The following is a 15391-nucleotide window of genomic DNA, read 5'->3' as shown; positions in this document are numbered from 1 at the left end:
ATTACTATCATTATTATAAGTAGTATTTTTATGAAAGTACCGTATATACATTTCTGTAAACTGCAATAATGATCCTTTACGTTGTTATCTCTGTGATTTTCTTACGCCCTTTATTCATTCTTTGCTTTGACATAACGCATTGCATACTTCATGCGAAGCACTTGTGTCTGAAATGCGTTGCGCTGGAGAGGAATCAAGCGGAACCACGCGTCAGGCAGAAATGCCGGTGCGGCGCTTGTTCCCTCCGAAAGGAACGGCGTCAGGAAGCTCTCGGTCCAACGGGACGCGGTTGCGTTTCGCTGCAGCGGGCGGGGGGTGGCGCTGCCGCTCCGCCGCGTTGGCCGCCGAGCGTCGTCGCAAAAAAAACAAAAACCAAAAACGCAACTAAAAACAAAAACAAAGTAGAAGAAGAGCGAACGGGCGCGTAACTTGCTTCCTCCCGCCGGAGCGTCCCCGAGCACCGGCCCGACACTCAGCCTTGCACCGCGGGGTTCTCCAAAGCAGTAAGTGGAATATGTCGCGGCGCGCTTCAGAACATAGCGCGCGTTGTACGTTCTCCACAAACTCTGCCGCTTCCATGTCTTGATGAACCGGCGCCCACTGCGTAGCTGCGAAAACCGCCGGAAATCGGACGTTCGTGTTGTTTCGCGCCGGGCCACGTCCTGGGCGTGTGTCGAGCCGCCGAAGGGATTGCCGTGAATGGCAGGGGCGTTATGAGCCGCCCCGTGTCTACTCAGCTAGTCGTGCCCGCATTGTGAGGGGAGCCCTGCCGCCGTTGATGAGCTGTAACCACCGCCACCACCGACGACGACGTGAGGTTTCACCTAAATAATAGTTGCACCTGAGGTCAAGGGGCTCCGTCTGGGGAATGTCTAATGTTTACAACTCGTAGTGCGATTAGAATCGAATCTCTCCGAGTGTGAAGGCCCTGACGTTCTTACTTCACATGCGTGTAGCCCTGCGCCCGTTGAAATGGTCAAAAGAAAAGAAAAAGTCGCTTGTTTCTTTTGTTTTTCGTCCCTCGTTGTAGCGCATTGGTGTCGCGACTGGGGTTGTTTTCCTCTGTGTTGCAGGCGTCATGTCCGCCCCCAGGTGGCGCTCGGGGTGGGGGAGGCTCCATGACCTGGACCTCTTCGCCGACCACCACGAGGGCGGCGCCGAGACGCTGTCCCAGGCCATCCGCGCGGCAGCCGCCGAGGAGCCGGACGCCGACGGCAGCGTGCTGTTTGGTCGGCTGCAGGGCACCGTGGTGGGGCTCAAGCATTACACGGGGGTGGTGAGCGCCGCTGTTCTCCGGTGTTATTTTTGTTACTTGTGTTATTTTTATTGGGGTTTTTTTTTGGGTGGGGATTACTGTATATTTACAATTTCTCTATCTTCTAGTAATTTTTTAAGGCTCATTGTATTTTGACACTTTTCACCGATTATTTTCAATTTATTGCATATTGCGATTTTATTTTATTTTTTCTATTTTTTTATTATTACTTTTTGGCCGTTGTCTATCTGTCTATATACAGGTTACCAAGGAAGTTGGCCTTATACATTCATGTTCACGCACACTCTTCCTAAAGAAATCTCCGCAGTTAAGGTATTTGCCTTTCAGGTGAACCCAGGTGAAATGGTTGCACTCGTGAGGCAGCCCCAAAATCAGTACGACTGCAACGCTGTGATGGTGGCTAACGTCAACGGAAGCCAGGTTGGACATATCAAGAAGGAGCTGGCGGCGGCCATGGCCCCCATTATGGACAACAACTTCGCAAAAGTAGAAGGGTGGGTTGAGTGAAGAATTATTTATATAATTAAAGAAATTCTAGTGAGGCCATTCAAATAGCAGCAATGCTAATTTGAAAGTATGACTCTGCCATTGCCAGGTTATTCCTTGACACACACAGGCGCTCAACAAAGTGCTCGCCGGCGTCCTTAGCAGAACCAAATGTGACGTTTGGTTTTGATCAAAGTCACTCCGTTATAGCAAGTTCACTGACATACATTTGGCGGCAGCTTTATTTTAGCACCAGTCTTTGTTAAAATTGCACTACATTGTGGCCCTGGATCAAATCGTTTCCTTGCCTACTTTTTTTTTAGGGTCGTGCCCTTCAGGACAAATAATGGATTCACTATGCCAGTGACCCTTTCCTTCTGGGGGAGGGACGAGAACAAGGATACGGTGACGCAGCGAATGGCACGGCACGGATACAAGCTAAACACTGGTATAAATAGACCCACAGATATAGTGAATTGCCGTTAACAAAGACAGTGATTTATCGTCCAGTGTTAATGTCACACGTGTTTGGGTTTAGGTGCCATCATGAAGATAGTGAACAGTGCTCGAGATGGTAGTGCAGCGCCGCGACGGCCTCAAAACGTGACCATCCAGCTCACTGCTGAGGAGGTCAGAATTCAAAATCCTGTTAATGATGTGTCTTTCAGTGGTCACCAACGCGCTATATTAGCCGAAGTGAAGTAACATGTTCACAAGACAGCGTACTCCCATGTCATATTAAATGATCAAACACGCTCTTCTCTTTTCCTCAGTTGAAGAATGCATTTGACAATCTGTTTGACGGCCTGATGGAGAGTAAAGATGGAGAGAAAGAAGCTGCAGAGGTGGGTTTCAGGCAGTCTGCGATGCAAATTCATATTGTCAGTAGTAGCTGTTCTAAATTTCACTAAATTCAAGAGGTTTATTTGCTACATACATATACATACTTTCATACATATATGCAGTGAAATGTTTTTGCAACGCACCCGAACATTTTGCACAATAATTACTAAACCGAACATAATGGCTAACCTAATACCTACCTAGCTAACTAACTGATTCCTAAAACGTAATGCAGTTAGTGAATAGAATTTTATATATATATATAACATAAAATAAGACTCAAAAAGATAATACAAAGTGGGGGTACAAAATAGAAAGGAATCAAGTTATGTATATGGGAATAAAATATAAATAATATAAAATATTATATTATAACTAATACTCACAAAAAGTTAGGGATATGTGGCTTTCGGGTGAAACAAATGGAAAATGTAAAAAGTTCAGGCTACAGTGATATTACATCATGAAAGTAGGGCATTTAAGTAGAAGCATTCAATGGTGATTTCCTCATCTCAAACTATTTATTGAAACAAAAGCCAACAACAGCGGTGACTATACCACAACAAAAAATGTCAATGTCTCAATAACTTGTCATGTGCCCTTGAGCATCAATTACAGCTTGACAACGACGTCTCATGCTGTTCACAAGTCGACTTATTGTCTGCTGAAAGTGAGTGAGTGGCCCCCCACTCTTCTTGAAGGGCGGCGCTCAGGTCATTGAGGTTCTGTGGTACAGAGTTACGAGCCTCTACACGGTGACTCAGCTGATCCCATAGGTTTTCTATGGGATTCAGGTCTGGAGAAAGTGCAGGCCACTCCATTTGAGGTGCCCCAGTCTCCAGCAGCCGTTCCCTAATGATGCCACCTCCATGAACTGGAGCATTGTCGTCCATGAAGATGAAATGAGGCCTGTGTTGTTCATGCAGGGGCACAATGACTGGATGAATGATGTTATTCAGGTAGTATGGGCTTGTCACTGTACAAGTGTAGGGCAGTTCTGTATTGACTAGACACACCTGCCCACACTGTAACACCACCACCACCACCAAAGGCTCGTCTGGTGACAACAGTTAATGATGCATAGCGCTCTCCTTGACGTCTCCAACATCGTTGGCGGCCATCATTTCCGCTCAACGTGAATGGACTTTCATTAGAGAACAGCACTGAGGCCACTGGTCCCTCGTCCAGCGTAAATGCTCCCTGGCCTGTGCAAGATGATGATGATGATGCCTGTTCCTGGTGGTGTGGTCAGGTACCCTTGCAGGTCGTCTAGCACGCAGACCACACTGATGTAAACGGTTTCGAATGGTCTGACGTGACACTTGGGTGCCTCTCACCTCTCTTAAATGTGGCTGGAGTTGAGTGGCATCATCATCTGGCTCCACGGGGCACTGTTCACAATGAAGCGCTCATCAGTGTGGGATGTGGCCAAAGGACGTCCACTTCTATGCCTTTCTGTGACTCTTCCAGTCTCTGTATCTCTGTTGCAACCTGCTGATGACACTCTGTGACACTCTAAGCTCAGTGGCCACTTCCCTCTGAGAACATCCTGTTTGAAGCCTTGCAAAGGCGAGATACTGTTGATCAGTTGTTAGGTGTCTTCTTGGTCTCATGATGTCAAAATGTGAACAGCATGATGAAGAGGACTGTTTAAATACCAATTCTAATTGAAACAGGAAATGTATTGGTCGACCAAGTTTTTCATTGATGGGTTGGTCCAGGGCAAAAAAAAAAAAGCTCCATTCGGGCACTGTGCCTTGTCAAAATTAACCATGAAACCTATTTGGCTGGACCCATGTATGAAACGCTAGAGGGCTTTTAATTTGATGTTTATTTCAATAACAAAATCTTATTTTAAATGCCCCTGCCCCGCCATAGTTCAGGTATATCGCATGCACTCAAGCTCCACCTCCTGGGTGAACTCTTGTTTTGAAGAGCGTAGATCAGAGTCTCCCATTTTTCCTTCGCGCAGTCGGTGTGCACTCCGCTCCTGACCCACCAGAAGCAGGCCCTGGCTTGGATGTGCAAGTGCGAGAACAGCTCTTCCCTTCCACCCTTCTGGGAGAAGAGAGGGAACCTCTACTACAACAGCCTCACCTGCTTCTCTGCCAAAGAGCGGCCACAGAGGATCCGAGGAGGCATCCTGGCAGATGACATGGGCCTGGTGAGTAAACAGGGGATGCTTGACATGCACTCTGGGATTCATGTTTTTTTTCCCTGCACACGCTAGCACGCTCAACTGCAACAGGGTTGCAGTGGGGAGCCATGTTCATGCCTGGCCAGGCTTAATTCAAATGTTTTACACTGATGTGCATACCCTCTTATAGAGCTGTCAGGAATGTTATATTCTCACCTGATTGCAATTATTTCAGCTAATAGCAATCATTTTGCAAAACAGTCTATCTGCAGTCATATGTTTTATCCAATTTTAAGGGGAACTTTGAGCCAATATGAGAAATGTTGCAATGAATATAATATACATTTGGTGCTTTTCAACAGTTAGCCCCTCCTTTTTAACCAATTAATAAATTATTCAAACTTTATTTCAAAAGAAAATGTTGTACATTGTAATGCAATGCACTTTACATAAACCAATAACATATGTACTTATGTATGTATGTAACACTCCACTGTTTGCGTTTTAGGGTAAAACACTGACTTCCATTGCTCTGATCCTCACCAACTTCCACCACGGAAAACCTCTCCCTCTGGGGAAGTGTGTAAGTGTGCTTATCCAGGTTGTGCGATGAGGTCTATTAATAATTGAAGGCATCATTGACATAATTTCACTTTTGTAGTACAGATGATTTGATGTTACTCTCTTTTTTGGGGGGGGGTGTGTGTGTGTGTGTGTGTGTTTTACTGCAGGAAGAGCAGCCGTCGGCTCTAAAATCCTCTGCGGAAACACAGAGGGCCTCTGAATTAAAAGGTAACTGGTGCTCTTGATCCAAGTGTGTGAGTTGGATCTGCTTGTTTATGACATAGGACACACCAAAAGACAATCTCACATTTAAAGTGCTCCCCTAAGGACCGTTATGAGAGATTTCCTCAGGATTATCTTAAGATCCTGAACATTTGTCCGGGACTCCAGCTGTGAAGTTTAGCTAAAGCCCTTTGGTGTATACTAGGCATGAGATGCCTTCTCTTTGGTTTATGTTTTTCTGTTTGTATGTATGCATGCACTATGCATTGCAATCTTATTAATCACACAATCTATAGTGTCAGGGTTGATGTGTTACGCTTTTCCAGGAAGCAGTGCTAAAGACAACCTTCCGGGAGGGAGTGATGAAGTAGCAGCTTCTTCAAGTTCAGACCGGTAATTATATCTTATTTGTCCAAGTTAGTGTGTTACTCTACAGATTTGGGGGGGGATGCACAGATACCAATATTGGTCGATTCTCATATTCTAACTTGCAAAAAATGATCAGAGAAGAATTTATCATGACATAGACACATTGGGTTTTATTTTGTGAAAAGCGCAAACTTCTTATATTATTAGACTTCATCACTGAACTCTCTTCTTTTGCCTACACAACAAACTGACTAAATCAAATACTTCAGTAATTAATATACACATGGGGTGGTTTTACAGACAGGCTTTAATCTACATCAGGATTAAGATAATCAGACTTACATTTCTGAGACGTTGCTTGATTTAAGATGAATTAGTTCCAGGCGAGGCAATCCTGGACTATGGTCATGAAAGACTAGTCAGCTCCTGTCTAACCAGCCTTCTCTCTGGTCTTGGTGCTGGTCCATTTTCTCTATTGTCAAGGAGGTGGAGCTAGAGGCCCACATCCATAATCCAAAGATAAACCTGCCTCCGCCCAGATTCAATTTAAGCTCTATTAGCTCTAATCTTCCTCCTGGAAATCAGATTCTTTAAACCAGGACTAGGGCAAGTCTGAGGCGCTTTTAAACCATGACTGAGGTGTGTGTGTGTGTGTGTGTGTGTGTGTGTGTGTGTGTCCGTGTGTCCGTGTGTCCGTGTGTCCGTGTGTGTGTGTCCGTGTGTGTGTGTCCGTGTGTGTGTGTCCGTGTCCGTGTCCCAGCCACCAGGCAGAGATGATGTGTGGTGATTCCTCAGAAGCGGTTGAGTTCAAGGCAAAACCACGGAAGAAAGGCAAGTCCAACCCCCAGACACACCTGAACCGTTTGTTTCTTCCCATCCCCTTCCAACGAGTCTTTGGAGTTTGTTGTATCCTTTTATCCTTATTTTTTTTTTTCTAATGTTGCACATACGCCAACATACATCGTCTTTGTCTACACACGTGGAGGAGCTTTGTCCATTGCGCCGCTCCCCTGCTCCGCCCGTCACCCTCCGGCTTCTGTGTCTCTTACGGATCAAAAAAGTTACTCACAGATAAATTGACCCGTTTTATCTGCAAAGATATGCGACCCGTTCACGTCTCGCAGGGATCTGGATTGAACACCAGAACCATGTCTCGGCCTTAATTGCCAATCAGAACTGTGTTTTGCTGGTAGTTTTACAGTGTAAGCTGATAGTGATGTTTGAAGGCCCCTGACGCAAAAAGGTGAACCTGAACTCCGTTTTCTGCAGGGGCTCCAGGAAAGAAAGCAAAGTCTGCGTCTTCCTTGCAGGATGATTTCAACTTTGCTGCTGCTCTGGGTGGATCAACGTCTGATACTAAGGCAAAGAAGAAGAAGAAACCCGCTGAGAAGGATTCCACAGAATCCGGTGAGTTTCATTTAGGGATACAGGGCTTCCTTTATGGGGGTATAGAATATTATAGCTTCTGTAAGTATAGAATATTTGTTTCACAGTTTGAGCATGATGTCCTTTAGGTGGCTAGGATAAATAGAGTGCAACCAGATAAATGCATTACTAACAGTTTGGTTGTGTAAGAGCTGGAAAAAAGATCAGTATCGGATGTGCAGATACTCAAGGTCGCGGTATCGGACGTGGGAAAGTGGCATCGAGCCATCCCTAGTTCCATTGCATCAGTTATCTTGATGCTACAATTCAGTTTTTCAAACTTTTATTTTGGAGACCCACTTTTTTTAAATGACAAACCAATGGGATCCCCGGCTGCTCCTGGCAGTATGTGGAAGTGTCCATGAGCGAGACACTGAAACCATAACTGCTCTCGTTGAGCAGGTGTGCGCCTTGTACGGCTGCCACCGCCATCGATGTGTGAATGTGAGACAGGTACTGTTAAACGCTTTGAGTCGTGGCAAGACTAGAGAAGCGTAAAAAAAGAACGTAAATAAACGCAGCACATTGACTTATCTGTGAACCATGAGCCGAGCAAATGCTCAAATGAATAATTGTTTTACAGCCATTTCTGCATGATACATTGATGTTGTAGTTTGATTGACCAATTGTAAGACATTAGAAAATGCCTTATCTTACAATTGAACATTTAATGTGAAAAGACAGGAAGAAATTCTGCCATTTGATTTCTCTCACCTGTGGGTCATGATCCAGACTTTGAACACTGCAACAATATAATCTGTTCAAATGGAAGGAGGTAAAGGTGTGTGTGTGTGTGTGTGTGTGTGTGTGTGTGTGTGTGTGTGTGTGTGTGTGTGTGTGTGTGTGTGTGTGTGTGTGTGTGTGTGTGTGTGTGTGTGTGTGTGTGTGCGCGCGCGCCACAGCCAGCGCAGATCCAGAGGACATTTCAGCTACAGCTACTCTCATCATCTGCCCCTTGTCCGTGCTCAGCAACTGGCTGGTACAAGCACACACACACTCATTTTATCAGCTCTGCATGCACCCAGCTCATTCTTCTTGTCTCTGTCTATTTTTGTGTTCATTTATTTTTTAGAGTGAAGGGGAAAGCTAACTCTCAGCTGCATCTGTTAAAATAATACTCATCGGTATCTAGACAATTGTCAAAGAGAATTTGATTAATAATGGATTCTATTCAAAGCGTCATGGCTCTTTTACACAGTTCTGTGTGCGTGCGTGCGTGTGTCCAGGACCAGTTTGAGCAGCATGTGCACGCTGACGTCAAGCTAGATGTGTACCTGTACCACGGCCCGGATCGCAACCGGAGCAGGAAGTTCCTTTCCTCTCAGGACGTGGTGCTCACGACGTACAATGTCCTGTCTGCCGACTTCGGGGTAAGTTGAAGCCGGGACTACGCTCGAGGGTTTCAAACCTTTTAAAAACTTGGGGAAAAGTCATGATACTGCTGGTGATGTTTTGTTGTTTTTTTGGTTGTTTTTTTTTTAAATTCTTGGATCTAGACCCATGAATCACCAGCACTGGTATCTTGATATTCATCCAATGCAAGGATCAAATAACTCCCAAATACAATGATCTGATATCTGATCAGTGCTCTCCATTAGACGATATTTGAAGAAATTTTTTTTTTTTTTTTTTTTTTTTTTTGTTTTGTTTTGTTTTATGATTAGGGGGTTGACTGGTGAAATTTAGCTGTGTCCATCTTTCCCTTTCAGAATAAGAGTCCCATCCATGCGGTGAATTGGCTGAGAGTGGTGCTGGATGAGGGCCACATCATACGAAACCCTAATGCACAGATGAGCAAGGCAGTGCTCGAACTCAAGGCTGAGCGCCGATGGATCCTCTCAGGTTACACACATACATACATACATACATACATACATACATACATACATACAAAAGCAAATATTTAAGTATACGATATTTACTCCATTTTTTATGGTTATCCTTATTTTATACTTACATGTGATGCTTTCTTATTGATAAATATTTTATTATTATTATTGATAAATATATATATATTATGTTGATCCAACTTGGTAACCTGGTTTGGGAGACATTTTCCCAACCGCGCTGCAAGCAATATCGATGTTTATCATGATATGAGGGTGTCTTAGTTTCATGATGATAGGAAACCTCGGACAGGCTTTTTTTTATCTTATTATTTTGCAAATTTGCTGTAAAGATAGGTGTTTTGAGAGATATGGTAATCCGCCAGCAGGTTTTATTTTAATTTTTTTTATATTGCAATATTAAACTGACATAATCTGTCCCTCCTACAACAGTGTTTCCCCTATTTGCACCGAGCAGGGGTGGTACGGCGCTACTGAAATATGACCGCCGCTGCCGAAATGTTTTTATTTATATTTTTTTATGAGATGAGAGTGGGGGGCTCTATCTTATCTCTTTAGAAACTAACGTCATATTGTTTTGCGCTATGGACGTTTCATATCCAGGTCAATTCACACACTTGTAAGTAAAGCATATAAACAAGAAACTTTGCGCTTCAATTCATCAACACCTGTTAGGTCAATGTTTTATAGGTAAGAAGCTGTTGGCATGGTACCAACAAATAGACAATCAATAGAAAGCCTATTATAACCTGAAACTCCCAACAAAGCCCAAAACGGCAGGCTGTGGGGGGGGGAGTAGTGCGAGCAGGTGCTAACCGTTAGCAGCTTGCCGGCTACAAGTGTAAACACACAGTAAACACACGCGCTTCACCTCCGCTGCTACAGCTCCGTCCCAGGGTAAACACCACAATGTGCTCGACCTCCAGGAACCCCCATTCAGAACAGTGTGAAGGACATGTGGATGCTGCTGGCCTTCCTGCGCCTGAAGCCTTTCGACATCAAGGAGTGGTGGAACCGGGTCATCCAGAGGCCCGTCATACAAGGGGACAGGGCCGGCCTTCAGTGAGTACACACACACTCCGACGCAGACATCAAAATCACCTCTGTTGGTAGTCTTGCTTGATATGTTTAGACAAGGATGTAATTATGAAATCATAACTATTCAAAATGACAAGCGTGATGCAGTTCGGTGCTGTGTGCAGGAACCTCCAAACCCTGGTGAAATGCATCACTCTGCGCCGGACCAAGAGCAGTGAGATAAACGGTCGCCCCCTAGTGTGCTTGCCTGAGAAGAGAGTGTGTGTGGAGCAGGTTGAGCTGACCGCGGAGGAGAGAGAGGCGTATGAGCTGGCACGCACAAATGGAAGAAACATAATCAGCAGGTGTGAGCTTAAATGACATATGTATGTACAAATATTTAGCATTTGTTTTTCACATCAACAAACGATGAGTAAGCTGCTTGAAACTTTGGGATTCAACAAACCAAAATAACCCTTTTTTTCCTGCATGTTTTCCTGCAGAAAATGTCCAGAATAAAAAAATAATAATAATAATTCTGGGTCCCTCCTGTTATGTTGCCTGTTTGCTTTGCTTGTTGTTCCTTATTGGTCCAGCTAATTGTGTCATCAAAGATATTTTGAAAGTAAAAAAAAAAAAAAAAAAAAAAAAAAGGTTCTGCTTGGTTGTGTCTGTGTGTGTTTCTATGACTTTCCTCTTGGGTAGTAATAAAGTGTTTTTTGTTTTGTTTTTTTTGTTTGTTTTGTCCTAGATATGTTGCAGAGGGGACGATGCTGAGGAACTATGCTGACGTTCTGGCCATTCTGATGAGGCTCAGACAGCACTGCTGCCACCCTAGTCTGCTGGCCAAGGTGTCCTCAGAACCAGGTACAACCATGGATGCCATGTCATGGATTCATTCAGTGTTGGTTTCTGGATTCCATGTTATAATTTAGACCTTACCGCAGTTTTGTTTTTGTTTTTTGTTTTTTCCCAGCTAATTGAAATCATTTTATGAACCTCATGTGATTCTACAATCATAGGTTTCCATCCAATGTTTGTTTGGCACTTTTCATCAGCTGGGCGCCTCATGAGGCGGATGTTTATTATTCCACCATTTTAGACACAAAATGAACCAAAAAGACAATTAAATTGTTAATGGCAATTATTTGTATGACAATTAATTGAAGTGATATGTTTATACTAATTGTTTGGATTTGTGTGAATTGGATGGATGGATCTCTGATCTCTGCAGGTGCCTCAGCCACGCCTGCCGAGCTGCGGGAGCATCTGATGGAGAAGCTGCGTCTCGTGCTCACCAGCGGTTCAGACGAGGAGTGCTCCGTGTGTCTGGACTCGGTCCGACTGCCCGTCATCACCCACTGCGCCCACGTCTACTGCAGGCCCTGCATCGCCCGGGTCATCAGCACGGAGCAGGTACACCACTATTTTAACTTTTGCATGTTATTAATTTCTTGCCGTATCAATATTCGTCACTAGTGCCTTTTTTTTCCCTTGAACATTGTTGAGAGGATGTCTGTAGACTAAATAGATCATTGTCAGAAACAACTGCTCGAAGTTGATCCCTGGCTTTGTGACGCTGGCCAAGGTTTTTTGAGTTGTATCGACCTGAAATAAAGATATTCAGAAGCTTTGTCTATTGTTCACTGCCAAAACATGACACTCAATGAGACAATGAGAATGAACAAATTAAGACATAAATAAGTTTAAAGTAGGTAAAGTTGTGGAAGGCTCTGTCCGCAGACACGGGTTCAGGGAGGGAGACTGTGACTTCCTGGCAGTTAGGTGCTGACACGGCGGGGGATTTTTATTTTTAATTTTTATTTTTTATACCAAAACAACAACAAGGTTAGCTGGCCAAACGTTAACATAAACAGAAATGAATCAGCGGGTGTCAGGGTCCGTTCCGCAATCTGCTCCGCAGGCTCTTGGCTGCTGCACCACGCGAACCTCACTGCAGGACAAACAACACATAAGAAAAGTCTCTCAGCTGCCTCGGACCAATCGGCGCCAGCTGGCTGATCTGGCCGAGTCGGAAGAGCTGCGCCGGCGCGGGCAGAAGCCTGCACTGTAACCCGCAGACCGCGGCGGAACCACGCCACGAGAAACAAAATACATTGTCATATTTGCGGCATCAACCAAAAGTCACTCTCTCGCCTCCGAGTTTAGAACGCAGCAGCTCTGCTTCTCACCGGTTGCGAAAGACGACATCACATCACCCTAATTCTGGCTCCCTGTTCAGTTCAGAATGGATTTTAAGATTTGACTGATCACTTTCAAAGCACGTCTGGGTCTGACTCCAAGCTACATAACCGATATGTTGACCCCATATGAGCCAGCACGCAGCCTCAGATCCTCAGGCGGGCGGGGCCCTTCTTCCTGTTCCAAAGTCTACACTTAAAACTAAAGGTGACCGTGCATTTCCTGTCATGGCCCCTCAGCTTTGGAACGACCTGCCTGAAGAGGTTCAGCAGAGTCAGTGACTTCTCTTAAATCACTTCTCTAAACCCATTTTTACAGATCTGCTTTTATCTGATGTTTAATTTTTTACTTATTTATTCATATTTTTCCTTTTATTTCTATTTCTTATTATCATATTGTATCTATTTTTTTTTTTTTTGTCTCTTTATCCGCTTTTACAATTTAATGAATGTATTAAATTCCTGTTTATTAATGTTCCTTTGCCTTTTTAATTTAATGATCTGAACACTCTGCTTTTATTTCTCTGTCAAAGCACTCTGTGAACTCTGTTTTTAATGGTGCTGTATAAATATAGCAGAAAATGTTCACTATACAGCGTCTAAATGTGTTTTCATGTGACGAGAAAGGAGAAGTGCCCACATGTAGTTTTATGTGCTCAACCTCAGTTGGTTGGTGTTCTCTTGGTGTAATTCATAATTAGATATTGTGAGATATATTTGTGTGCATGTGCGCGTAGGACACGGCGCGCTGCCCGCTCTGTCGAGGAGAGATCAAGGCCAGTCAGCTGGTGGAAGTCCCACCGGAGGAGTCTGAGGAGGACGACACGCGCTGCGAGAAATGGAGGAGCAGCTCCAAGGTAATCCTACAGTTTGTAGGTGCTGTTGCATTTCATCAATTCTGTTTTTTGATTTGCGATTCAGATTCAACTGTCTTTTTTGAAATTATTATTATGATTTTTTTTTATTTTGATTTTTTTTAACAGAGTACACCATGGAAAATAATTGAATCAAAATGAAAAGCAGCAACGTGGCAAAGTAATATGAAGAAATGATTAAAAATAAAAATCTACCTAAATGTATTCTTTTTCTGGCGTACGTACTGTTGACTTGAAAACAATGACAGCGGTTGAATTCCTTAATTTTCTACAATGTGAGAGGAAGAGTTTGTTCGTCCTGAGAAAGCTTCATCTGTGACGCCTTAATTTTCCCGTGCAGGTCCAAGCACTGATGGCGAACCTGCTCAGGATCCGTTCTGAAGACGGCACCATCAAGTGTCTGGTGGTCTCTCAGTTCACACGCTTCCTCACCATACTGGAGACTCCGCTCAGGTAACACACACACACACACACACACACATTTTGTTTTTACCCAAATTGTACCAGCTATTGAGGTACTGTTATCATTATTAGTGCAATGGGGGGGGGGTGATCTAATATGTGATTTTTAAAACCATAATGTTATGAATTACCACTTTAATTTCACCCACCCCCTGCATATTCACTTACCTGTTTTCTAAAGCAGCTACACTATAGAAGCACAAGGAATCACGTGGATGTGACTTTAGGCACTAAATGTGCAAAAACTCATGAAGCTGAACTCTTATCAACTGGGCGTAATTTCCACTGACATTATTTATTTTTGCGCTATCGCTTTCACCCCCAACAGAGAGCACGGCTTCAGCTTTGTGCGTCTGGACGGAACCCTGGTCCAGAAGAAGCGTGCCCACGTCATCCAGCTGTTCCAGGACCTGAGCCCGGGCAGCCCCGTCATCATGTTGCTGTCACTCAAAGCCGGGGGGGTGGGGCTTAACCTGACCGCCGCCTCCCACGTGTTCCTGATGGATCCGGTGAGCAGCAAGCAGCCAACTCTTACATGCGAGGTCATGTGACTCCCAAGCCTGATTTGGGAGTGGTTCGGGGAAGCTGCGTGCCAGTCATTGAGACCTTAACGTGCAGTTCAGCCCATGGCCACTGGGCGGTGATCCAGAAAACCTCAGACTAAATGAGTGGGGGGAGGGAAAGAAGCTTCTCACTAGAAATGCACTTTAGGGTATCAGTATCTGAATTTGCTTCTTCTCATGACTTACTACAATAAAGAATATGATAAACTGGCCCATAATGTGTTGAAAACCCTTAATTTTCTCTTGCTGCAACAGAAAACAGCAGTATATCTGCTCAACAGCAGTATATCTAATTAAGCTGCCGCACACATGTACTTCTAATGTTACTCAAAACGTATCGCTGCTTTAAAGTGTGTGTGTGTGTGTGTGTGTGTGTGTGTGTGTGTGTGTGTCAGGCTTGGAACCCTGCGGCTGAGGAGCAGTGTATCGATCGTTGCCACCGTCTGGGCCAGAAGAGGAAAGTTTTTGTGACCAAAGTGAGTACAGAACTGCTGTGTACTGCACTTACAGTAGCTATACTAGCGTCATACGATATCCCGTGGGGTCTCCTCGGTCGGATTCCTTAACATGGCTTTTTAATTCATATGCTGACATCACGATATGTGTTGATATTGTGTGAAATTCCCTATTATGAATATGATACAATATTCTTCCACATAGCTCAGGGTGAGGTTTGGGAGAAAGACGTGCATCACACAGAGCATTGGATGAGAATCGCCAGTTGCTTTTCAGAAGCATATGCGCTGAGATTTAAGGTCCCAAAAAATGTGGTGGTGTGGTTTCAGTTTCTTGTGAAGAATTCGGTGGAGGAGAACATGGTGAAGATCCAGAGGAGGAAGCAGGAATTGGTGGACAAGGCGTTCGGCTCCCGGAACGCCGACAGGAAGACGTCTTGCATTGAGGACATCAGAGTGCTGATGGAGCTGTAGGCGTTTTGTTGACGGACCGGAGGTGATTTTTGTCTGTCTTTTGCCGCCCGTCGGAAATGTCGCGGTTAAGCCGCTTTTATATTGTTAACATGTCCGTACCATTCGAACACGTGTTTGATACTGTGCAATAAACATTCTGTTCAAGAGACCAAAAAAAAAAATATGGAAAAGTCGT

At 44.3% G+C, this 15391-nt stretch overlaps 1 protein-coding gene across 1 annotated transcript; it reads left to right on the top strand.

Annotated features, from left to right (window-relative positions):
• The first annotated feature begins 373 nt into the window (after window positions 1–373).
• On the top strand, window positions 374–15367 carry hltf (helicase-like transcription factor). The gene is made up of 24 exons (XM_080012522.1): window positions 374–503; window positions 1074–1276; window positions 1604–1770; window positions 2086–2210; window positions 2301–2392; window positions 2536–2607; window positions 4578–4769; window positions 5251–5325; window positions 5474–5534; window positions 5855–5921; window positions 6658–6728; window positions 7167–7304; window positions 8225–8301; window positions 8549–8692; window positions 9032–9164; window positions 10096–10231; window positions 10372–10551; window positions 10938–11053; window positions 11421–11602; window positions 13125–13244; window positions 13603–13715; window positions 14053–14233; window positions 14683–14763; window positions 15073–15367. Exons 2-24 carry the CDS (start codon window positions 1079–1081, stop codon window positions 15214–15216), a joined length of 2865 nt encoding a protein of 954 aa, XP_079868648.1. The 5' UTR covers window positions 374–503; window positions 1074–1078; the 3' UTR covers window positions 15217–15367.
• Window positions 15368–15391: the final 24 nt, after the last annotated feature.

The sequence above is a fragment of the Zeus faber genome, assembly GCF_960531495.2.
Source record: "Zeus faber genome assembly, chromosome: 13".
NCBI classification, from domain to species: Eukaryota; Metazoa; Chordata; class Actinopteri; order Zeiformes; family Zeidae; genus Zeus; species Zeus faber.
This window is presented reverse-complemented; position numbering and strand designations above follow the sequence as displayed.

Bases quoted from the DNA above. Each gene is read 5' to 3' on its own strand.
- hltf (XM_080012522.1), top strand. From the start codon at position 1,079: ATGTCCGCCCCCAGGTGGCGCTCGGGGTGGGGGAGGCTCCATGACCTG. The intron at 2,211-2,300 runs GTATAAATAGAC...GTTTGGGTTTAG, and splicing joins CGGATACAAGCTAAACACTG to GTGCCATCATGAAGATAGTG. The intron at 9,165-10,095 runs GTTACACACATA...CTCGACCTCCAG, and splicing joins GCGCCGATGGATCCTCTCAG to GAACCCCCATTCAGAACAGT.